The sequence below is a fragment of the Photinus pyralis genome, unplaced genomic scaffold, assembly GCF_008802855.1.
Source record: "Photinus pyralis isolate 1611_PpyrPB1 unplaced genomic scaffold, Ppyr1.3 Ppyr1.4_LG6, whole genome shotgun sequence".
NCBI classification, from domain to species: Eukaryota; Metazoa; Arthropoda; class Insecta; order Coleoptera; family Lampyridae; genus Photinus; species Photinus pyralis.
The window spans coordinates 30,878,981-30,903,410 of NW_022170663.1; the positions used below are offsets into that span (position 1 = coordinate 30,878,981).

Below are 24,430 nucleotides of genomic sequence, written 5' to 3' on the forward strand. Positions count from 1 at the left end.
ACAGGGTGTTTTTTTTGGGAGCTTTAGTTAAACGTTTCTGGGAAAGTAAAATAGGTAGGTTTTTGAAAATGTGTACTTAGGAGTTACGCTGAAGGCCGAATCGATGTAAAATATTTTCAAAATTGCCGCACTTCCGGAAACACCGGAAGTAGATAGTAGCTTCGTTATTTTAAATAGCAACCCCAATTTTTTATTAGGTTTTTGGATTCTACGTGAAATTTCAGTTCTTTGGATACCCATATGTCGATATCTGCCATTTATGGTTTTTAAGTTATTTTGACTTTAAGAAAAAAAATGGCGGATGCAGATGGTACCTTGATAATTGATTACTTGAAAATGGTTGTAGTCATGGCAACCTATTTTTATCAGTGCATATAGAATGAATACAGCTTTCTTTTAGTGTACTTCAAAAAAAGTTAAGTTGCGTAAGACCGCCCCTATGGAGATCCAAATTTATGAAACTTCAAAGACTAAAAACTCAGTTTTTTTAAATGGAATCACCATTTTCTTAATATTGCATGAGATAAAGAACCGAAATGGGCATATTTTGACAATACATGTTCCTATAGCTATCTTTAACAGTTTCTGACTTATTCCCATTTTATTGAATTGACACTATTTTTTTCGAATTTTCTTTTTAGTAGTCGGCTATGATTTTATAACAATTGAATTTTAAACAATTCTAGTGACACTAATCCTAATTGTATGAATTTTGGAAATGTTGTATCCCCAAATGCACTACAAACCGTTGAAGCACAAGTGATACAAAGCTCTACAAGAGAATATTTAAGAAAATGAATTGAATTGCAAATGCAAGATTAACAAAATAAATTCAATGTAAAATATAAAAAACTTCGTTGAAACATTTTTTGTATGGAATTGAACAGATATCGCATTACCTCTCTGAATTTTTAGACTTATACGTTGTTTAAGAAATTCAGTTGAACGACTCTGTCTAGATTTCTCAAAAATTTTCCGTCCTTAATAAATGACTTATTTATTAATGAATTATTTAGACTAGAATCAATGATATTAAAGAATCCTTTTCTTGATTTGTTTAAAATTCGATTGTTATAAAATCATGGCCAACTACTAAAATGAAAATGCAAAAAATGGCATCAATGCAATGAAATGGGAATAAATCAGAAAATGTTGAAGATAGCTATAGGAACATGTAGTATCAAAATATTCCAATTTCGATTCTCTATCTCATGCAATAGGAAGAACATGGTCATTCCATTAAAAAAAACTGAGTTTTTGGACTTTGAAATTTCTTAAATTTGGATCTCCATAGGTGCGGTTGTACGCAACTTAGTTTTTTTTAAGTGCACTAAAAGAAAGCCCTATTCATTCTCTATGCACTGATAAAAATGGATTGCCATGACTATAACCGTTTTCAAGTAATCAATTAGAAAGGTACCATCTGCATCCGCCATTTTTTTTCATAAAGTCAACATAACTTAAAAACCATAAATGGTAGATATCGACATATGGGTATCAAAAGAACTGAAATTTCACGTAGAATCCAAAAATGCAATAAAAAATAGGGGTTGTCATTTAAAATAACGAAGTTACTATCTACTTCCGGTGTTTCCGGAAGTGCGGCCATTTTGAAAATATTTTACATCGATTCGGCCTTCAGAGTAACTCCTAAGTACAAATTTTCAAAAACCTACCTATTTTACTTTCCCAGAAACTTTTAACCTAAGCTCCCAAAAAAACACCCTGTATAAGTAAATTGAAGCGTATTTAACGCAGTTCCATTATCGATGTCGGCGTGATTAATAGTGAAGTTCGCGCTTGTATGTGATAAATTTACATGTTATAAATCAGGCATGGCAACCTTTTTTTTTTCAAGAGGCCAAAATAAAATTTTTCATATGCGCCACGGGCCAAAGTGGAAAATCCAAATAAAAAGTATGTTTAAAGAAATCTTTTTGGTGTTTTTCGCTTTCGTAAATCAGTAAAAACAAAACAATAAGTACTCTTGAAAATTGACACGATTTTGCATACAAAGTTTACCAGATGTGGATAATAAATCCCCAGATTCAGCTTGTATCCTAATTTTCATTTATGCTCTTAAGATTTGTTGCAATATATGGCTTAAAAATGTTGCTGAATCCCAAAACACGTGTCGTTTTATTGCCCCATCCGGTATATATCGCGACGAAAATTCTGGAAAATACCTGGCGATATCTGTGAAAAAATAAATGCATCTTCAAAGAGACTTCTCGGGCATCTTGGTCTACGAAAGAATGCGTTTGGATGTTTTCCCAACGAAACGGGTGTACCAATAAAGATGTTGTTGTCTCTTGGTTATGTACGGAAGGGGGCAATTGTACTATGGCTATAAACTTCCAAATAAAAAAATTCAAAATGGCCGCCGTTTTTATCTCTAATAATAGTTAATATTTACATAATCTGTGCCGCCATCTTGGAAAACGGCCACCGTTTTCATATACTACTACTATGACGCATTCATACCAAATTTCATTGACTGTCAATATATGCCGCCATCTTGGAAAACTGGTGACCCTATTAAATTTTTTAAATAGCCAGCGTTTTTATATAAAAGTGTTGTTACAGTCAAATAAAAAACCTTTTTGGGCTGTACGTTTGAGTTGTAGGTTTATGTACTTACCGTCATCTCCCCCTTCATCCATCCCATGTTGCAGTAACAAATGGGATTGTGGCTGTTGTCTTGTCAATGGAGCAACTGATCTAGTTCGAGAAAACGAGGGCATGGTGACTGCAACTGAAGGAGATGCCTGTGATACAGTAACGTTGGACAGACCTACAATGTTACCATTATGACTTTTATATGAATCTAAACAGTATACCATCTGTTCCACTACTAATGGTTTCAGATTGTGGCTGCTCCAGGGATTCCTCTTGAGAACTGTTCTCTTGTATAGAACGTTCACTCTGATTCGGAACTTCACTAGAACCTTCCACCACTTCGACCTCATTTCCTCCCTCCACTTCTTCCATATCCTGACAATCTGCATCGTCATAACTGAGCTCCTGTTCCTGAAATTTCATATTAAACATGCGCTCTTAGTCAGTGTAAATCCCCTTACTGGATACGATTCCATATCGTAACCCTCAGTATCGGGATCGTCTCCGACATTGTCGTCACCTTCACCCTCATCAGGATCATCCACATCATCCTCGCTCTCATCGACTACAATCACAGCATCGTGGTCTTCCTCGTGATCTCTTTGGCTACTTGTGGGAACTTGATACTCAACTTCTAAACCGCTATCAGTAACGGTACCGTGATGTTGACTGGTTTCAGTCGACCCTTGCTGAATGCGCGTTCGCTTGCTTTGCTGTTGTTTACTCTGATCGTCAATTTGACACGCCTCGGCGTCTACATCTCTAGGCCGTTTCAGTCCCGCTTGAGTTGTTGTTACCGTGTTTGAGCTGCTACTGCTCGTGCCCAATTCCTGCGCGGGCCCGTTGCTTGGTTGCTCAACTCTTGGTAACACCAATGCCACGGCTTGCTGCTGAAGTACGGGCTGCAATGCACATGTGTTTCTAAATGTCAGCAAAGAATCCCCCCCCCCCCAAATAAGGTGCCAGATTTTAAATTTAAACTCTTGCTTCGGAGGAAATGACAAAGAGCCATCTAGGAGTGGTATGCAGTACAACTTCTCTTCATGCATTGTCAATGACATACTCTAGGACATACTAATAAATTTGAGACTGCTCCCTTAGTTTCAATAGGTACCCCCCTACATGCAAAGTGTGAGGGACCAAATAGTTTTATTTTTCGTAAACATGGCAACCCTGTATCACCAACATGTTTTTTTAATTTTTATTTATTTGCCTTTATTTTTGAGTGGGCGGGGTTTCAGCCGAGGCTCCTCTACCAACCCATCCCACTATACATTTACAAATATCCATCCCCAAACTCGAATTCGAACCAGGAACCCTTAGTACCACAGTCCAGCTTCAACTGAACTGCGCCAACGGGCTGGTGTCTAAACCTACCTGCAATGTAGAATCATCATCTTCTACATCTTGAGTAGATTGAGTTGGCGGTACCGCAAGTTGTCGAGGTGTAACTACGGTGGGCGTAGCCGAGCTAGTCGCGGGCATGTACTCCGTGTGCGAACTCGTAGGACTACTAGAGAGGGATTCGATGTTGCTCGGACCGGTGGTATGAACCTGTTGTTGAGGCGGCACCATTACCGCGCTCGGAGATTGACTAGTTGATGGACCCTGGCTAGTAGGTAAAACGGCTGCAGTACGAACTTGCATAGACATAGGCCTAATACTGGCAAGAGGAGTTTCCGGTCCACTTCGCCACGGTTGTATTTGAACCGAATGTGTTTGAGTATTTGTGGAATGGCCGGCCATTGGTTTAATGTTGGCGGTCGGTGGTTCGCTGGTTGATTTTTCCGATGTTCCCGAGCTAGTGGTCGGCTTAGATCCTTGCTGTCCCAACTGTCTCTGCAATTGGTTCACCCTTTGCGTTAAAGTTTCTATTTCGCTCATAAGGCGATCTTTTTCCAGCTGTTTCTCCTGCAATATTTCTTCTTTCTCTTTCATTAACTTTTCCACTTCACTATTTTTACCCTTGTCACTCGAGTCATCAGATGAGCGGCTACGTTCTGAACGAAGAGTGTTATTTTCTTCAGTTAATGTTATCAGACGTTCCTTGGCATTTTTAAATATGCTCTTAAACCTATCGTCCTTTTCGACAGCAGACTGCTTCAAGGACTCAATTTCCTTTTGGTGATTACTTATTTCTTCATTTGCCGCTGAAATTTGTTGCGTTAATTGTTCTACTTTTTCATTGTGATTAACTTCCAGCAGAGAGATACGTTCTTGCATCAAGGTACGTTCCTCCGCAAGAGTCTGTTGTTGTTTCTCGGCAGCCGTCGCCTCATTCTTGTTTCGTTCCTCGTTCTCCTGTTTCAATGCGTCCATTGTTCCAGTGAGATCTTCACACTGCTGCTTATACTTCTTCGCAATTTTTCTTACGGCCAACAAATTGTTTTTCAAATCTACAATTACTTCACCTTTATTCGTCATATCGGCTTCAATTTTATTTTTTTCCTCCAAAAGTTTGGAGTAATTCTCCTTTGTTTCATCGAGAGAATGAGTTAATTCGGTCACTTGCTCTCTAACTTTGGCGAGATCGCTGCGTGTTTTCTCAAGGTCATCACTAACTTGATTGTTTTGCGACCGCAAGCTACGCAATTGCTCTTCTAATTTGGTTTTTTCATGTCGTACGTTATTCAAATCGTCGCCCAACTTAGTACTGGTACCTTTTTCAATCGCGAGTTGTTTAGCTAAATTCTCACGCTCATTTTGTAACTTTTTCCAATCTTCTGGACTTGTGCGATTTGATTTTTCTATAAGCATATTGGCACGCTGCCGCCATCTCGTGGCCTCGCCTCTCAACGAAACATTTTCGCTATGCAACGCGTCAAACTTCAAACTCAAGTCCTTGTTTTTCTCTTGAAGTGGCGCGACCTGATCTTCCAAAAGGGCGGTACGCGCTTTGAGATCGCTAATTTGCGACGATAGGCCGTCACGTTCCTGCCGAAGAGTTCTGTTACTATCTGTGATGGCGTTAAGAGTTTCCACTTTACGCAACACTTCGGAGTGTTTAGCTGCTGTGACCATCGATACTTCGGATTTCTGCCTTTCCGCCTCTAGATTTGCCTTGGCATCTTCGAGCTGTTTCGTAATCAGGTCGTGCTGAGATTTTAGACGTAAAAGTTCCGCTTCTAGAATCTCGCATTTGCTAACCGAAATGTCTTTTTCCTGGCGTAAGTATTTGATAATTTTTAGAAGCTGTTCGGAAGACTTAACGTCCTCGTCTGTGAAGGATCTATTAAAGCTAACATCCGCACTACCGATTGATTGGTTCTGCTGTTCCGTAGCTTGCGTTTGCATAATGGTGATTTGCGTATTAAGGGATTGAATTTGATCGAGTAATAGCGCATTTTGACTGTCTAGGTCTTTAAATCTGAGTTCAAGCTGTTCCTTTTCTTTTTGGAAGAACTCCTCGCGTGATGCTAAGCCCACTTTGTATTCCTCTAGAGCTGATACGGAGTGATCTCTTACCAGTTTGAGTTCTTGAATTTCGGTATTTAAATTCGTAACTTCTTCTTTTAGTGACGTTAAAGTCTAGAAAAAAGAATTGAAATTAGCATAGGAATCTTAAATATTATACTGTAACAAAACGGCGCCATTGTGGCGCATTAGACCCGTCAATAAATAGTAATTCTTCAGAAGATTAGCTAACATAATTAAAACTGGATCGCGATCCACGCCAAAGCAACTTTCAGTTTATAGTTCACGAAGTCAATAAATATGTCAATACGAGGACAAATTTACAAATGGGTCACGTGCACGTCAATTACACTAGTAATTCTAAACTCCAGTTAACCACTTTTGTGTTATTTTCAACTTCAACAAATCAATTCGTTTAACGTTTGTTTAGCATAAAAATGTTGCGATAGGTATTTGATATACAATCCAAGATTTTTTAAGACATAACAAGTAATCAAACAGAAACTGTAGTATTACGTCCCCTTAATTTTTGGCATACATGAAAACAGAATTCTGGGCAGGTTACATACAAAAGACAACATGATTAAAAGAACCACATCAGGACCAAGCACGCTTTTTTGATTTTTCAACTTTCGTACAACTTTATCTTGGTTAGAAATCGGCATTTTAGAAAACAAATTCAAAAAACTGCACTTTCTGAATGTAAACACAGCAGAATAATTTACAAATTACGGCTGTTATTATTTTATAATGCATCATGTTTCATTTGTTTAATTTTCCAAGGCCTACCTAAAAGTGTAGGGTGCTTTTCCAAGCAATCTTTTGCGCCATCGACAATTACCGGAAATACGTCAAATAAGATACAATTTAAGCATTTTTATTAATTAATTAATTAATCTCATTTTCCCAATATTTGAGGTTAGGAACGAGATTTTGAAAAACGGTTTTCACTGGCCTCTTGGGATGTTATTTGGCTACTTTTTCATAAAGAAAAAGTCATATCATTCCATTTGACTTTTTAGGATTTTGGATCATAGTGTCAAAACTAGCCCCCTGGCGGAGAAGGATTCCACTAAATTAACTAATGAATGCTCCTTTCAACGATACCAAATTTGTTACAATCGGTCAAACGTTTAAGAAGTTAAAGCAGGTTATTGCGAAAACAATTGAACATGATGTGTGCACACCATCTTTGTTTTTGAAATAACTGAGTTTTTGTTTTTACGAAAATGATAGATAAACTGGTTCTCTTTAAAAATGTGAAAAAGGAATGTTTAGTTTATTATGCGAAATTGAAAGAAAATGCAATTTTACAATTTAAGATGGCAGTTACGCGCTCTGGTGGTCATTTTTGGAACTTGAAAATATTTTCTAGCGATTTTTCATAACCGATTTACACAATAAGTTTTTTTACCCCTAAGTCATACGACGAACGGTTCCCGAGATATAGCCGAGGAACAGTCTTATTGGGTCACCCGATACAATTCAACTTAACTTAAGAAAATTGAGTTCATCTGCATTCATAAAAGCGAGTGGTTTTATTTTATTATTCATTTCTAGGCGGAAACAACTTTGAATTTTTGGTGTACACCCCTTTGAATTAATTTGAATTAACGTGAATTAATTTGTTTGAACGTGAATTAATTTGTTTGAACGTGAATTAATTTGAATGAACGCGAATTAATTTGAATTAACGCGAATTAATTTGAATTAACGCGAATTAATTTGAATTAATTGGGTGCATGTCTGTTGAGGGCCCAGAACAAGAGAGGGATAATAAATAAAATAAAATAAAAAATAAAATTAATTCGGTACGCGTAAACCCGCCAAGGGCGACTCGCCACCGATTGACTTGCCAACGGGACAACTCGCCACCGCGACAACTCGCCAACGGACGACTCGCCACTGCAACAACTCGCCAACGAAATATTTTTCCCTGTTTGATGTGTCGTTCAAATAACGATTTGATTGACAAGTTTTCTGTTCAAATAATAATTTGCAGAAGATGTCGTTATATCAAAATGCAGTAATAGAAACAGGTATAGGCGGTTGGGTCTTCATTCAAATATTGACTACAATTTTTCGATAAACTTTGTTTAGAAAATTAGGGAAATTGACTATTGCATTTGTGGGATGCATTTGTATGACACATTAAACAGGGAAAAATATTTCGTTGGTGAGTTGTCTTGTTGGCGAGTTGTCACGTTGACGAATTGTCCCATTGGCTAGTCGGTCGGTGGCCAGTGGTCAGGTGGCGAGTGGACCGTGTTGAATTAACGCGAATTATTCTGAATTGACCTGAATTAATTTGAATTTGTTTGCATTTCTATCACTTCCAAGAAACACTAACTTTCGTAATTATGAACCGATTTTTGACCAAACTTTAAGGATTGGTGTAACTCATCAATATCTCGGTCAAGTTTGTGAATTTTCACCTTTTGGAACAAAATGGCGACCACTTTTATATTAGCGTCGAATTTTAAACGAGACGGTTATGCTTTCTCCCATCGCTCGCTCGCTGGTTTCATGTCCATCGATTTAAAAGAGAACGGGTGGACCAATTACGATAAAATTTTGCATGTGGATTCTTTATCAAAATTTGAAGATAGGGGTTTGTAAACTGGCAATGTAGGCAAAAAATAAGGAAGGCCCTTTTGACATCTCCGTTAGTTATGAACCGAATTACATGAAACTTTTTATGTAAATGTCTTATAACTGGATAAATCCCGAAGAACATGTCTATCAAATTTCAAAGCGATCGGACGAGTCTACACAAAGTCATCGTGTGCAAGGACAGACAGACAGCAATACAAAATTATAAACGATGTTGAGGATTGTTAATAATGCAATCCTAGATGCAGTCAATCTCCAGATGTAATGAAATTTCCTCAATGTTCTTTGGTCAAATTAGCGACTGCATCGTAGCTCATGGCGTCTCAATGTGCTTCCTCCTCAGAAATTGTATAGATTAGCTTGAATTAATTTGACTTAACGTGAATTAACCTGAATTAACGTGAATTAAATTGACATAACGTGAATTAACCTGAATTAACGTGAATTAATTTGATTTAACGTGAATTAATTTGAATTTGAATTTTTGGTGTACACCAAAAATGGTACTTGTTTCCCCTTAGATTCATTTCATTTCTTCTTTTGGATTATTTTGCAAGAACGGTTCAAGCTCTCTCATAATAAATTTTATTTAAAAAATCTACCAACTTCGAATTTTGAAGAAGATAAATTATCTTACCTGCAAATCGGTGGAATGTAACAGCATCTCGTGAGTATATTTATTCTCGGCAGTCTCAACATCAGCTGTCAACTCATGTATTTTAGTCTGAGCAACGGCCAGAGCAGATTTACACTCGTTCAAATCGACCTTACTAGCCTTGAGCTCTTCTTCAATTCTATGCAATTTGCTTCGCGCATCCACATTAACGTCATCATCTTGTATTGTTAGCTCCCCTTGAAGTTCACTGCACTGCTCTTCAAGTTTCGCGATCTGCTGCTGCTTTTCATTNGACACCATTAAACAAGGAAAAATATTTCGTTGGCGAGTTGTCGCAGTGGCGAGTCGTCCGTTGGCGAGTTGTCGCGGTGGCGAGTTGTCCCGTTGGCGAGTTGTCGCGTTGGATAGTCAGTCGGTGGCGAGTGGTCCGGTGGCGAATTGACCGTGTTGAATTAACGCGAATTATTCTGAATTGACCTGAAATAATTTGAATTTGTTTGCATTTCTATCACTTCCAAGAAACACTAACTTTTGTAATTATGAACCGATTTTTGACCAAACTTTAAGGATTGGTGTAACTCATCAATATCTCGGTCAAGTTTGTGAATTTTCACCTTTTGGAACAAAATGGCGACCACTTTTATATTAGCGTCGAATTTTAAACGAGACGGTTATGCTTTCTCCCATCGCTCGCTCGTTGGTTTCATGTCCATCGATTTAAAAGAGAACGGGTGGACCAATTACGATAAAATTTTGCATGTGGATTCTTTATCAAAATTTGAAGATTGTGGTTTGTAAACTGGCAATGTAGGCAAACAATAAGGAAGGCCCTTTTGACATCTCCGTTAGTTATGAACCGAATTACATGAAATTTTTTATGTAAATGTCTTATAACTGGATAAATATATTATTATTATCATACAACTAATGCCGAATCAAAAAAGTTGTTTTGCGCATGCTCACTCCGAGTTTTTGAGATCTCAGTTATTTATGAACCAAATTGCATGAAATTTTGTATGTAGGCACCTCGAATAAAAGTAGAAATAATGGCGCATGAAAAAAGTTATTTTGCGTATGCGCAATTCGATTTTTTGACAACTCCGTTAATTATCAACCCAACTACTGGAAAGTTTGTATGTAGGTAGCTCGAATAAAAGTAAAATTAATGTCGAAATCAAAAAATTTGTTTTGCGCATGCGCAATCGGATTGTTTTATTTGTTAAGATATTTAAATGACATTTTGCTGATCATAATATTCAAAATAGCGAAGTATTGTTTCGTTGCTAGGAGCAGCCACTTCTCTGCCTCTTTTGATTTCTATATCTGTGTTGACTAGCCGTTTATATGCAAGCAGTACCAGCATACTAATAAAAAAAATTTAGTGTTTACGACGGACGAGTGAGATCCGCTGACATTTCTAAAGGCGCCTCGTAAGTAAAACTTCCGACTTGTCAGCGAAAACTCACTTCTCGTCCTTGGTGAACAATATACTATTCTTCTAAGCACGCTTCTATTTAATAATAATAATAATAATATTGACTTTATTTGGACACACTTGACAGATATATAAACAATACCAATATTATACATACAACTTGGCACCCAAAAGGCCACTAAGAGGCATGCAGCCCTTTGTGCTCTTGCACTTAACGCATAATTTACGTGTAAAAAGAACACTAGAAAGTAGAAAAGAATGCATGTCCAATATACAAATGTCATGATTATTGTTTGCCCAACATTAAAGTGCTTCATAAGAATCAAGTTGCATCATTTTTATTACATAATATAAGCCCGTCAATATATTTGACAAGCCGTCATGTCATCTTGTCATCTCATTATGCCCTTGGGCGTAATAGACTACTTCATATATCACATATGACCGATATAATTGACATATAATAGGCAAATGACAAATAATAGTTATTTATATAACAAGAGCGCGAAGTTCAATTTCGCGCATTGAGACTGAAGGTATTTTGACGAGTCGTAGCCGAGTTTGTCACGTGCACGAAATAGTCTTTTTCACTGTTGACAGTTTCGGGCACATTGTCATGAGCAACATTACTTATTAATTAACCGTTTAAAAAGCTACTACTTCGTATTTCGAAATTCGTCAGAAAATGAGTTTTTTTGACAGTTGTAGAAAAACAATTTTTTTTGTCGGCACTAGTTTTGCTTTTATTCGATGTGACTACGTATAAAATTTCATGTAATTCGGTTCATAACTAACGGAGATGTCAAAAAATCAGGTTGCGCATGCGCAAACCAAATTGTTTGCTTGGCATTAGTTTTACATTTATTTGAGGTGCGTACAGACAAAATTTCATTTAAATATCTTGAGAAATGATAAAAATTGGGATTGCGCAAATACAAAAGTTGGGTTACGCATGCGCAATTTTTTAGCGCATTTTTTGAAGAATTAAAAAATGTGCTATTGTTTGCGTTTTGCCCGTCCGTCCGGACCCACTTCTACCGTTTTGAACTACTTGTAGGGGAATGGTCCTAGAGTCCTGGAATTTTTTGCAGTAGGTAGCCTATACCTTGAAGGTGTGCAAACGGTCATCAAATTTCGCTGTCTAAAAGGGAGACCCCACACAAAACGTGCATAACTTTACATACGCAGTGGTGCCAAGTTAAACTTTAGAAAATGGGGGGGGGGGGGGGAACACATGTTCTAGCTTCATGGTAGAAGTCTAATGAAAGGTCTCATCGAAATAAATTGGTTTGTACAAACTATAACCTTCCAGTGCAACTCTTTATCGAGATCAGTGAGCGACGGTGTTTGAGGGGGGGGGGGGGAAATTAATTTTATCTCTCATCTCTCATTGTATTCTAATTAAAGGTCTCAACGAAAGGAACCGTTTTCTACCAACTACTGCCCTTCTCTCCTTTTGTCCTTCATGGTACTCTAGTGAACGGTCTTTGAAAGGAATTAATTTCTACCAACCATAGCCCTCCTCCTCAACCTCTTATCGTGATCAGATATACTCGTATTCCCTTATACTGCAATAAGGAATCATTGTAATTCTTTTAGATACAATAAATAATAATAATATACTGCAAGAACGGATTGTCGAAGTGGGTACTCACAAAGGGCGAAATATATCCATTGGTGATGTCAAAACAAAAGCTATTTTGGTTAAAAAAAAAATGCGCTTTATCTGCACGAGAGTTGTGCACAATTTATACTGCATAGTTGCTTGAGGTTAGGAATATTTACTAACACAGAAAACCGGACATGTTCTTTGTACCAAGAATTATAACAGAAACCCTTTGTTTTAAGGTTTGGACTGTAACTTTTTCGCCTGTTAGTGCACGTTGCCAAAAAACCATAGCGTATTTTTTTATATCCCGAAGAACATGTCTATCAAATTTCAAAGCGATCGGACATGTCTACACAAAGTCATCGTGCGCATGGACAGACAGCAATACAAAATTATAAACGATTTCGAGGATTGTTAATAATGCAATCCTAGATGCAGTCTCTCCAAATGTAATGAAATTTTCCTCAATGTTCTTTGGTCAAATTTGCGACTGCATCGTAGCTCATGGCGTCTCAATGTGCTTCCTCCTCAGAAATTGTATAGATTAGCTTGAATTAATTAGTGATAGAACGATATCACTTTTTTTTGCCGATACGATATATCGGCCGATACCGATATTTACGTGCCGATATATCGTATCGTATCGGCAAACAATAGATGGCGTTACTATTTAGACACGGTCAAGCAAAAACTTTTGAGATCATTGCCTCTACTTCAGCTTCCGAAACCAGTACTACAAAAAAGCAAGGTTGGGAAAATGAAATAATATTATATTTGGCATCTTCAACTCTATTAAAAGATAAATCCCCTTTTGAGTGGTGGAAGGCAGAAAAAAACAAATTACCTATTCTGTACAACGCAGCTTCAGTCTACCTTTCAGCACCCGCTGCCAGTGTGTCAAGTGAACAACTTTTTAGTGAATTGGGTAATATTTACGAGCCTAAAAGAAATAGACTAAATGCAGATAGGGCTGAAATGTTAGTGTTTTTGCATCATAATATCAAAAAGTTAAATTTTAAGTATTAAGTATATGTATGTATATACTGTATTTAGAACCTGCTATATTAGGTATATTTTTTGTTGTTTTTTTTTAACTTTTTTAGTAAAAATGTTAACTTTAGAATAAAACATTTTATTTTCTTTAATAAAGTATTTCATTTATGCACTGAAGAGTTAAAACAGCTAAAAAAATTGTTTGCCGATATATCGGCGCAATTACCTTGCCGATACGATACGATACCGATAATCGGCAACAATTGCCGATATGCCGATATCAATATCGGTATCGTTCTACCACTAGAATTAATTTGACTTAACGTGAATTAACCTGATTTAACGTGAATTAATTTGAATTTGAATTTTTGGTGTACACCAAAAATGGTACTTGTTTCCCCTTAGATTCATTTCATTTCTTCTTTTGGATTATTTTGCAAGAACGGTTCAAGCCCTCTCATAATAAATTCGATTTAAAAAATTTAACAACTTTGAATTTTGAAGACTATAAATTATCTTACCTGTAAATCGGTGGAATGTAACAGCATCTCGTGAGCATATTTATTCTCGGCAGTCTCAACATCAGCTGTCAACTCATGTATTTTAGTCTGAGCAACGACCAAAGCAGATTTACACTCGTTCAAATCGACCTTACTAGCCTTGAGCTCTTCTTCAATTCTATGCAATTTGCTTCGTGCATCCACATTAACGTCATCATCTTGTATTGTTAGCTCCCCTTGAAGTTCACTGCACTGCTCTTCAAGTTTCGCGATCTGCTGCTGCTTTTCACTTAGCGTCATCTCCATAGTTTTTTTATACTTCTCTTGTTCTTCTAATACAGCCTTGAGTTGATTTTCGGCACCTTCCGCCACATTGCAGTGCTGTTCGATGGTGTCTTTGGCAGTTTTTAATTGCAATTGCAACGACTGCACCTCTGCCTGGCTGTCGCTTAGTATCCTTTCCAATTCGCTAAACTTATGACTTTCTACGCTATTTTCCGGAATGACCATAAGGGAGTTCTTCAGTTTTTTGGTTAGCTCTTCTATTTGAATTTGTTTCGCGATTAAATCATCACGTGTTTCCGCCACCTCCTTCCGAAGCTTGGAGGCGTGTCCTTTCTCTTCTTCCATTTGAGCCTAAAACAAAAGGCTAGAGTAACATTTTAAAGATAGTAGTTGACCGACCTGCGCCGCACGAGTCTGTTTCTCAAGATGGTCGCCCAACTCGCGGAAGCGGTCCTGCTCTTCTTGTAGACGGCGTCGTAAAGCTGCACATTCCCGGTGCGCTTCGTCCAGTCGCTCTTCGAGCCTGATTCGACTCTCCGCGTCGTTTCTCTCCAAAGTTGCTTTTATCAGTTCGATGTTCGTTTGCAGTAAGTTTTTGGCGTGAGTCTCCTTTTTCAAAAATTCCACCTCTTTCACCAATCGTGACTCTCTATCTCGTAAAAGGGCGATTTCCTTTTCTAAATTGGCCAATTTTACTTCCGCCGTCGAAAGCTTCGTTTGGGATTGCAAAGTTTCGTCTTTCAAATATGTCATCATTTGTTCGTGCTTTATGTTGCTTTCGCTGTAAATTTTGTTTTGTTTCTCCAAAGCGGAAATCTGTTTTTTGTAAACTTCCGTATTGGATTGCATTACTTTGAAACGTTCATCGTTTAGTTCCGAAACTGATGTAAGTTTGCAATTTTGGCGGGTAACTTCTCGTACTTCTTTCCGCATCTCTTCCAGCTGATCAACCAACATCTTTTCATTCACACTTTTTTCTTTTCGATATGTATCATTCTCCTCTTTAAGCGTGCTAATTTCTTTTTTTGCTTTATCAAGCTGGCCTTCCAATGTCTGCACCTGCACCGCAAAACAACAAGAGCATAAAACACTATCCAAAAGTAGAAAGCACTAGTAGATAATAACAGTAGAAGTGGTCCCAGTATATTACCTTGAGGAACACGTTCTATTATTCCCAATAATGTAAAAGAAAAATTTTTTATTGATACAAACCTTATCATCACACCGAGACTCGGAATCCTCCTGACCCTTTGAACTTTGGGAACCCTTTTCACCCTCAAGTCTGTCGAGGGTCAGACCACCATCTTCGCCTATTCCCTTCGAAGCTTGCTCGTACAGAGTCTTATACATGTCACGCTGGTTAACGATCATACTCATCATTTTATTTTGACTGTCTTGCTGTTCCAATAAACTACTCTGCGTCTCCTTCATCGTCTCCAACTTCATCTTCAGTTGGGCGATCGCCGTCGGATCCAACGCTTCCACTTCCTCTTGCTTTGAACTTAACTCGCGCACCAGTGACAGCAAACGTTGATTGGTACCCTGCAGCTCAGTAATGTCGCTGAACGTAACGAGACGTTTACTTATAATTTCGCCCGAACTCATGCTATCTGACATATCCTGGTCCGGGGAGGTGACGTTTGATCCGACGCGTGACAATTCGATCTCTCGTAGCAGATGGCAAACCTAAATTTTGGAGGTGTGGAGTAAACTGAATATAATGCGTGTGAACAAAATAATGGTACAACACACATCAAACATGGAACACTTTATATATTGTTTGTTTACCAGATTTTTATGAATTAAAGATGAAGATAAGTGTGGAAAGGGGTGAACGCTCACAAGAAGACCACTATTTTTTGAGGACGACTGCAGTAAGTTACGTTTAATTTTTAAAAAAATATAGTTTTGTGTTGGAGGCAGAAATTTGAAAAATTTGTCCGCAACTAAGAAAGTTGGCTCTGCTCACACACAACCCATTTTTGTACGTGTTTTTTCAATTCAATTTTGTAAGAAGAATCTTCACTTAAAACTTCGGAAAAAGTGACCCACAATAAGAAAGTGAACTCTGCGCATGCGCAATCCATTTTTTGAGGCGTAATTTCAATTTTCTTGTTTTCCTCTGAAATTTCAGAATAATTGAGTCACAAATAAGAAATCTCACTCTGCGCATGCGTAATGGTTTTTTGCGTCTTTTAGTCCGAGGATGTTCAGTCCATCTACATTACCACCTCCACGTTAGTAAGGTACATTGCATTGGGGTAAAAAAATGACCCTCCTCCTCCACTTTTTAGACGAAAGTACACCTTTTGAAGCCCCAGGAATCCAAATCAGACACAATCTCAATGCTGTCGATTTGTCTGTACTCCCCAAATTTGGTACACATATTCTTAAGACATAAAAGGAAGAGCTGAAATGCTATTGGGCAGAATCGCGCATGCGTAGGCACGCGGGTGGTATCTGTGCTAGCCACAATTTTTAGCGCATTTTGTTAAGATTAAAAAAAAATGTGCTAGTGTTTGCGTTTTGTCCGTCCGTCCGTTCGTCCGGCCTCACTTCTGCCGTTTTGAACCACTTCTAGGGGATGGTGAAGGTGTGCCAGATGGCCATACAATTTTGGTGCCTTAAAGGGGGGCCCCCATGAATTATTTCACGAGATGCTGTTTTCGAAAGTAAAACGTGCATAACTTTTACATACGACAACCACTTGGTCTCAGATTTTGCATACGCATGCCTTTAGTGGTGCCAAGTTAGGGAGGTAAACGCACATTCTACCCCTTCATGGTATTCTAATGAAAGGTCTCAACGAAAGGAATTAACTTCTACCAATCATAGCCCTCCTCCTCGACAAACTATAACTTTGCCGCACGACTCATTTTCGAGATCAGTGGGTGACGAGGCATGAAGGGGGGGGGGGGGGGGGGTAGAAATTAATGTTATCTTTTATGGTATTCTAATTAAAGGTCTCAACAAAAACCATGAATGATTTTCTGACCCCTCATCAAAAGAGGGGGTTAGAAGGGGGGGGGGGGGTAGTGGAACTGGTTTGTTTTATCCTTCATGGTACTCTAATGAAAGGTCTCAAAGAAAGGAAATAATTTCTACCAACCATGGTGCTTATCCTCGACCGCTTATCGTGGTCGGATATATTCCCTTATATCTTCAGACCGGATTGTCGGAAGAGGGTACTCACAAAGAGCGATTAGGACGTCTGGAAGCAAAATATCCATTGGTGATTTCAAAACATTAAAAGCGAATATCTCGAAAACGGTTTGTCGGAGGAAAGTATTGGATATTTAATTTGAGTTTTAAATCAAGTTTAATCAATATTCTTTAAATATTGGAGAGTATTTTTGTATTGGATACGTTATTCAATTTTGGAGATAATTTTATTTAGATATTGACTAGAATAAACCAGTATTTCTTTTATTAATTTGATTTCACTGTTAATTCCCTTGTATCTTCTCAGTTGTATACAGAGAAAGTAAAGTATTTAAAGAAGCTGGGTGGCGCTCAACCCTATGATAAATACAACCAGGAACTGAAGATTACATACTCTAAACGAATCAACCACTGAAGATCTCAAGCCTTTAATTTTTTCCAACCCTGAGTTAGTTGGCTGTTTAATTCGACGGGGTTAAGTTAAAGCAGCGCCAACCCCATCTCACCGTCATAGATCTCAAGGATCGTTCGATATTCAGTTGTATAGGATTTTTTATATGAGTGAATTCAGTCTGTCTGTCATCATCATAGCGGATTTACGATAATTTAACCGGGTTGATAGAAATCACCATAGAAACAATTGTGGTAGTACTTGTAGCCATAGCAAAACCTACCCACCCGGTTAAACCGGTTGAATTATAGTAAATCCCCATAGATCCAGTATCCACACCTACAACTACAATTTTTTCACTCTCACAATCTTGAATTAAAATTCAAACAGTTCACTTGTAACATTAATTCTGGGATATACTGTATATAAAATTCCCGCTAACAAAAAAAGAATTGAGTTTTAAAAAATTTTAAGTATTCAATATTATCTTGATAAAATAATACCGTGGCTAATATTCTAGAAATCCTGATAGATATCGAGGCGCCAAAAAAGATTAGCCATCAGCGATAAAAGCGAAAGAGGATGTGACTCATTCTTTCCTGTAAATATGATGTGTTTCTTGAATATTTGCTATATAAGCAAATCACATTATGCTTCAGTCAGTTCCAACATCAACACGCTCGGCTTATATGGTATATATTGAGAGTGATAAAATACTAACTAACTGTTATGAATTAATCAATTTTAAGATTGTTATAAATTTATTGTTAGTTAATTGTAAATAAATAAATCAGTAATAAGGATATCTGCCGAATTACTGAGTCTACTGTATATCCAGTCTTTTACAAATCTAAAATTCGTGGAACGTATTAATCAGGGTAATATATAACTAATTGTAATCTTAGATCTGTTAAGTCAACACAGAACTCTTGAACATTACACATTTCTGGGAATTCTGGAAAAGTCTGGGAATTTCAAGGAAACTTCTAGGGATTGTTCGGAAATCTCTAGCACTTCTTGGGAATTCTTCGGTAAGTCTTTGGGTATTCTCCGATAGTCTTTAGCAAATCTCGGGTATTCTTTTGTGCACATTTTTCACTATGTGACAACCCTTCATTTATTCTATTGGCAAAAATTTCAAAATTCTAATTTAAAAAAAAAAAGAGTACGCATTTTCACGGTAAAGAACTCCTCTACGTTCAGGTCCACACTTACCTCTCATACTTCTACCAACTTTTGGAGTAACGATCATCAGCAAATCGATAAACAAACGCAAATAATTTCTACAAACACCAAGTGTGCCATTAGTGCTGCTCAACTGTACCATTATTTATGTTCCACATACAACGACCTTACCTGGCGACTTAAATCAGCAACCTCTTTTTTATAACGATCATTCTCCCGTAAAAGAATATCTTCGTTATGCTTGGCCTGTAGAGTTTCCTCACGATACTGCTGGCACTCCACCGAGAGAGCGTAGTTGTTATCGGTCACCTCCTTGAGATTTTCCATTGCGGTTTCGTAATCTTCTCTCTGTTTCTTTAACAACGGGCCCTTGTCCTCAAGTTCGTTAATGATGTGCTGTATGTACGACTGTAACCTCGCGCACTCTTCCTTTTGCGTGATCAGCTCATTGCTCACATTAACATACTGAGTGTAAATTTGAGTCAGTGACATTCCGGGTTTGATCAGTCGAGAGGCTGCAGCCGCAGATGGAGAAATCTCTTCGATTTCCTTTTGAAGATTTTCGTCCTTACACGCGTTGAATAGCTCGTTACTCACTTCCAACTCCTGCTTTAGCATGGCTATGCACTCGTTTTTCTTAGCGATAATTTCATCATTGGCAAGCTGCATTTCTTTATGCTTTGTCTCTAATTCGCCGTACTTGTTTGATGTTTCTTGGAGTAGCGTTTGTAACTCTTTCACAGCATTCGAGAGGTGATCTACGTGGTCTTGGTTTTGCTCGCCTGCCGCCTTGTACAGTTCGGCCAGTTTTGTCTGTGCGGCTATTTCGTGCTGGTAAGCTTCGTAAGTTTTCGCATCTTTCTCATTTCGCTTCTTCAAGTCATCCATCAACCCTTCGATCTTTTCGTTTAGATTATCGTTAATATCATTGAGACTGCGAATCGATTCAAGCGCAACAGTCAGCTCCTGCGTTTTATCCGTTAACTTATTCTCTAACTGCACACACCTCAAACTGTTATCTTTCTTCATATTTAATAGCTCCTCGGTGCGCTCGTCTAAACTTTGAGTTAACGTTTCCACCTGATTGTTTAACAGCAGCTTTTCTTGATCAAGACGTTTTTCTTTGTACTCGAGTGTCAGTTTCATCGATTGAATTTCGCCGTATTCTGCCAGAGCTGTACATTTTGCGTTGATAGCATCGTGCAACTGATTTGTTAGAGTTGTAATTTCCATTTTCTGTCGTTCAACTTCTGCAGTGGTTCGCTCAAGTATGTTAGCCAATTCATCTTTTTCTCCTAACATAATATTCTTTTGATGTCGACAATCGGCGGCCTCGGCTTCTAGACGATTGCATGTCGTTTGCAACTTAGTTATATCGGATGTACAAGTCGAAATTTGTGTTTCTAATTCTGCAATGGTGCGTGTAGCAGCTTCCAGTTTAAGATTCCCTTCTTGTACGTTACTATCAGCAGTCTTCAGTTTCTCATTTGTTTCATTTAAAATGGTTTCTGCAAGCAAAATTATGGCGTCGTACAATATTATAAAGACGTAACTGCTTACCCGTATTAAATTTACTAGTTTCAGACAACGCCTTTGTAGTAATAAGTTCGTCAAACTTCTCCTCGACGAAGTTGCATATTTTTTTTGCAATTTCGGAGGGAATTTGCGACCATTCATCCTCAGAAATTGCGGATGCAAACAAAGTACGGTTAGCATCCTCCATTTTAATAACACAATTGGCACTTAGTTTAATGTAATTTATGATAGTCGGGTAAACACATACTTTAAAATTCACTGAAATTCGTATGGATAACACAAATAGCGTTCTTTACATACAAGTAGCAAACATGCCGGTTGAGCTCTACTCCCACAATGCCTTGCACGCGCATGAAAATGCTACATTGCAATACCAATCACCAAAAATTAAAACTCCCAATAACCTTTCTGGTCTAGTCATTAGCATTCAAATTTAAGAGAAAAAAAGGTAATTAGCATGATGCGTGCTTTTATATAACTAAGCAGACATTCACCCATTCTCAATTTATGGCCTTAATTTTTCAGTAATTTCCATAATTAAAGACCATGAAGCTGTTGCGTTTTGTTGGTAGCACTATTATATATAGGGCGTCCCACTTCGAATAGCAAATTTTAGGTACGATTAGTGTAATCTATTTATAGATCAGGGCATCGATTCCCGAAGCATTGAATTCCCGAAGTTAGTCGATATGCTCCGTGATGTGACCGGCTGCCATGACGTCATGATCGTATACGATAGGGATAAGTTAAAGTTTAGCTGCATTCCCGAATCGTGGACAAACTTTATGCGCTAATCAATCACAGACAAGAATAGAACTGTCATTTGTCAGTTTTGTATTTTGTTTTGTTTTTGCATTATGTATACTGTTATTAACTTATACTTATTAATAATCAGAAAATCCTGGAACAATTCCATGTTTTATTTTACAGAAAATACGTGAATGTATAGGTTAAGGGCACTGTAAAAATCACCCAAGCAAAACAGCTGCAAGATCCGTCGTGTAGCTGCAACTGCGCATGACTTTCACGCAACGAGTGGTCTAGACCAGTCGTTGCGTTCGATCAACTTATCGCTCGATGTGATAGGTTCGAAAATGCAGTCACATTCGCGTTCACATCAAGGTCAGCCGATGTGAACACAGCACATCTTCGGGAATCGACGCCCAGCGCTTTTCAAAGTGGTGGTCCACGGACAAGTGCCGGTCCATGATCACGTGTAATATTTTTAATGTTTCGGAAAATTACTTTTATTAAGTTTCATTTATGTTTATTGTTACAAATGCAATAAAGGCAAACACGATAACAATGTAACCGTCCGCCACGTTGAAACTCGCCGAGAACCACTGTTCTAGATGACACATTCAGTCACACTGAAGACATGTAGTGTTTATATGGCAACGCCACACAATTCTACGTGACAGGCGTTTGACAATCAAGGCAACACTGCCATCAATTGTTTCGTATGTCTCCGGTGAGCTAACAGTAACATACTCCCAAACATCGTACCAGTCACGTGGGCGCACTCCAACACGGGAAACAGGGATATAAAATGGCACGCATCGGTATGAAAACTTCAATTCAATCTGCTTCTGTTAGATTGCTTGTTGTGTTGTATTAAAAATTTCCATCATACGTTGCGAACGCCAAATTAGTTCTATATAGTCCATATTCGCTTGCATTTAAAATGTCTCGCCTATCATTGATTTGTCACAAGAAATGCGAGCAAAAATGCCAGTGATATTGTCGTGACAAATGGAGCTAACTTCGTATGTATAAGCTACAAAAATACGAAATCATTTCTACTATATAGCGGGATCCACAAGCTTTCGTAACAATAAAAATTCACAAAATTTTGTAATACAGACATTTTAAAGATTTTCAATGCTTAGTGACGATTGCGCATTTTTGTGGGAAATTACGGAACATGCTTGTTAATAATTTAATATCCTAATAAATATTAAATACAACTGGCAAATTTTGTATTTTTACAAGTATCCCCTCGTCTCTACCTTCTTATTGCGGTCCTGCATTTTTAGTGTACTCCTAATTTGCCCTACCTTGCGCCTACTCTGATTGAATACTCCCTCTCCAGTCTCCAGAATACCAAAACATGGCGGCGTTTTTTAAGATCAAAGCTAATAAATTAAAAACTTAAAAATTCCTCAATTTAGAACAGTAAACTCTGTTTGCGCGTGTATTTAAGAAGGTAATAATATCTTCAAATTGGCGCAATTACGTATTAAGGAAGTTGTGATTCATTTAATTCATTTCTAAAATTTGTTAACCTTACCATGGCCACCTTAGAAGATAAAATTCTAGGTGAAAAGTCCCACAATTATTGCAGCAGCAGTGAGGAAAGCGATGGTGAGGATGAGGCCACTTCCGAAACCGAAAAGGTAACAAAACCTCAAGTGGAGAACACACCACAGGAAGTGTTAAAATGGGAAGGCGTGTCACAAAATACCGGTCCAAAAGGTGTTATAAAGGATTGGCAAGGTTTCAGACAATTGGAAAAAGAGAAACGAGAAATTGAGGAACGTAACTGTATCGAGTTGGCGAAAAAATTAACTCTTACAGTTCAGACGGCGCTTGATGAGGAAAAAGAGTGGGCCGAGCTGGAAGCGGAACTGTTAGACGATCAGTTTCTACTAGAATATCAAAGAAAACGGATGGAGGAGATGGTAACTAAATTTGAGTCTCAAGCTCACTTTGGAAAACTTATTTATTTAAAAGACGGCAAAGAGTTTTTAAGTTGTATCGATGAAGAGGATCAACGGGTTACCATCATTATTCATATTTACGAAAATGAAATTGAAGCTTGCAGGGTAATGAACGATCGTTTGACTGAGTTATGCAAAATTTACACGAACACAAAATTTTGTGCAATTAAGGGATCTCAGGCGGGCGTCAGTTCGCAGTTTAAAAAGATCGGTGTACCTGCGTTGCTTGTTTATAAACAAGGTTCTTTAATTGCTAATTTTGTTAAACTTACCGATAAGTTAGGAGATCATTTTTACGTGGAAGATGTTATCCAACTGTTGGTTACACATGGAATATTAGTAGACAAAAGTCTGTGCCCACCTATTATTGCAAATTCGTACGATAGTGATAGCTCCTAAATTACTGTTAAGATTTTTATGTAACTTAATAACTACTTATTAACACTGCCATTTGTACATTCAATTTTTAAAGCTTCTAATATATTTGTATGTTTGATTCATGTATAAAGTATTAAAGGTTTACAGCTATTTTTGATTTTTTGTGGTATGTTTAATGACAAACCATAATGGGGTGCACTGTCTGCCCTTTTGGTTGAAATTGTAGTGACCACTCTTTTTTCCTGATTACATTAATTTATCAGAATCTATTTTATTGTTGCGGCGCCACACTCGTATAGTAAACCGTAATATTGTTAAAGATTACCTGTGCAACTAAAGCTTTTGTGTTACTGATTAGTTTCAACCGACTAACTCATATTTCAAATCAAATGAAGCATCTAAATTCATTGTGAAATTTGTAAAAAGCATACAATGTTTTTCGATATTAAAACGTGGAAATATTTATACTATACTCCACAAATTACCTAAATATTCATAGTTTATTCAAATACCTATGTTTATTTAAGAACCAACTTCTCAGACGGTCTATGAACCATGAGAATAGGTCTGTTGCCAAACAATGTTTTGTTTTAGTTGTTATGAGGTATAGCAAAATAAAGATGATTATTATTATTATATTTTTATTTTTTGCAAAAAAAATCTTACAGTTTTTATGTGTTTCTTAGTTTTTGAGAAATGTTTAATGAAAAGATAAACTATTTATTTTATTTATTAAATTTGTATTTTTCTCGACAAATAAGCACCATTGCAAAAAATGTTAAACGTGACTATGTCTTGATATGAGCAATGAGCTACAAAAAAGTCTAATGCAGTTTTTGTATCAGGTACAAAAAGGGGTCAGAGGACATTTTCAAAATGTTATACTATGACTACAGTATGTATACAGTAGTCAGAAAGTTTCAAGTGAAAAACATAAATTAATTTAGTAGAAAAACACATTAAAAGTACGATCA

The 24,430-nt window shown here is 37.5% G+C and overlaps 2 protein-coding genes across 3 annotated transcripts; one reads left to right on the forward strand and one right to left on the reverse strand.

Moving 5' to 3' along the window:
* Positions 1-2,549: 2,549 nt before the first annotated feature.
* On the reverse strand, positions 2,550-20,709 carry LOC116173550 (nucleoprotein TPR-like). Of its 2 annotated transcripts, XM_031491072.1 has the most exons (10): positions 20,383-20,709; positions 18,994-20,330; positions 15,297-15,770; positions 14,484-15,143; positions 14,073-14,435; positions 9,284-9,535; positions 3,997-6,147; positions 3,081-3,521; positions 2,841-3,030; positions 2,550-2,794 (listed from the first exon to the last, which is right to left on the reverse strand). In XM_031491072.1, the coding sequence occupies exons 1-10, from the start codon at positions 20,543-20,545 to the stop codon at positions 2,565-2,567; spliced, it is 6,261 nt and encodes a 2,086-aa protein (XP_031346932.1). In that variant the 5' UTR covers positions 20,546-20,709; the 3' UTR covers positions 2,550-2,564. The 2 variants fall into 2 exon arrangements, with proteins under 2 accessions (XP_031346932.1, XP_031346933.1); XM_031491073.1 differs by lacking the exon at positions 9,284-9,535 and having other exon boundaries at positions 13,821-14,435.
* A 1,729-nt stretch (positions 20,710-22,438) lies between these two features.
* On the forward strand, positions 22,439-23,863 carry LOC116173552 (phosducin-like protein). The gene is made up of 2 exons (XM_031491077.1): positions 22,439-22,564; positions 22,633-23,863. Exon 2 carries the CDS (start codon positions 22,650-22,652, stop codon positions 23,475-23,477), a length of 828 nt encoding a protein of 275 aa, XP_031346937.1. The 5' UTR covers positions 22,439-22,564; positions 22,633-22,649; the 3' UTR covers positions 23,478-23,863.
* The last annotated feature ends 567 nt before the right edge of the window (positions 23,864-24,430 follow it).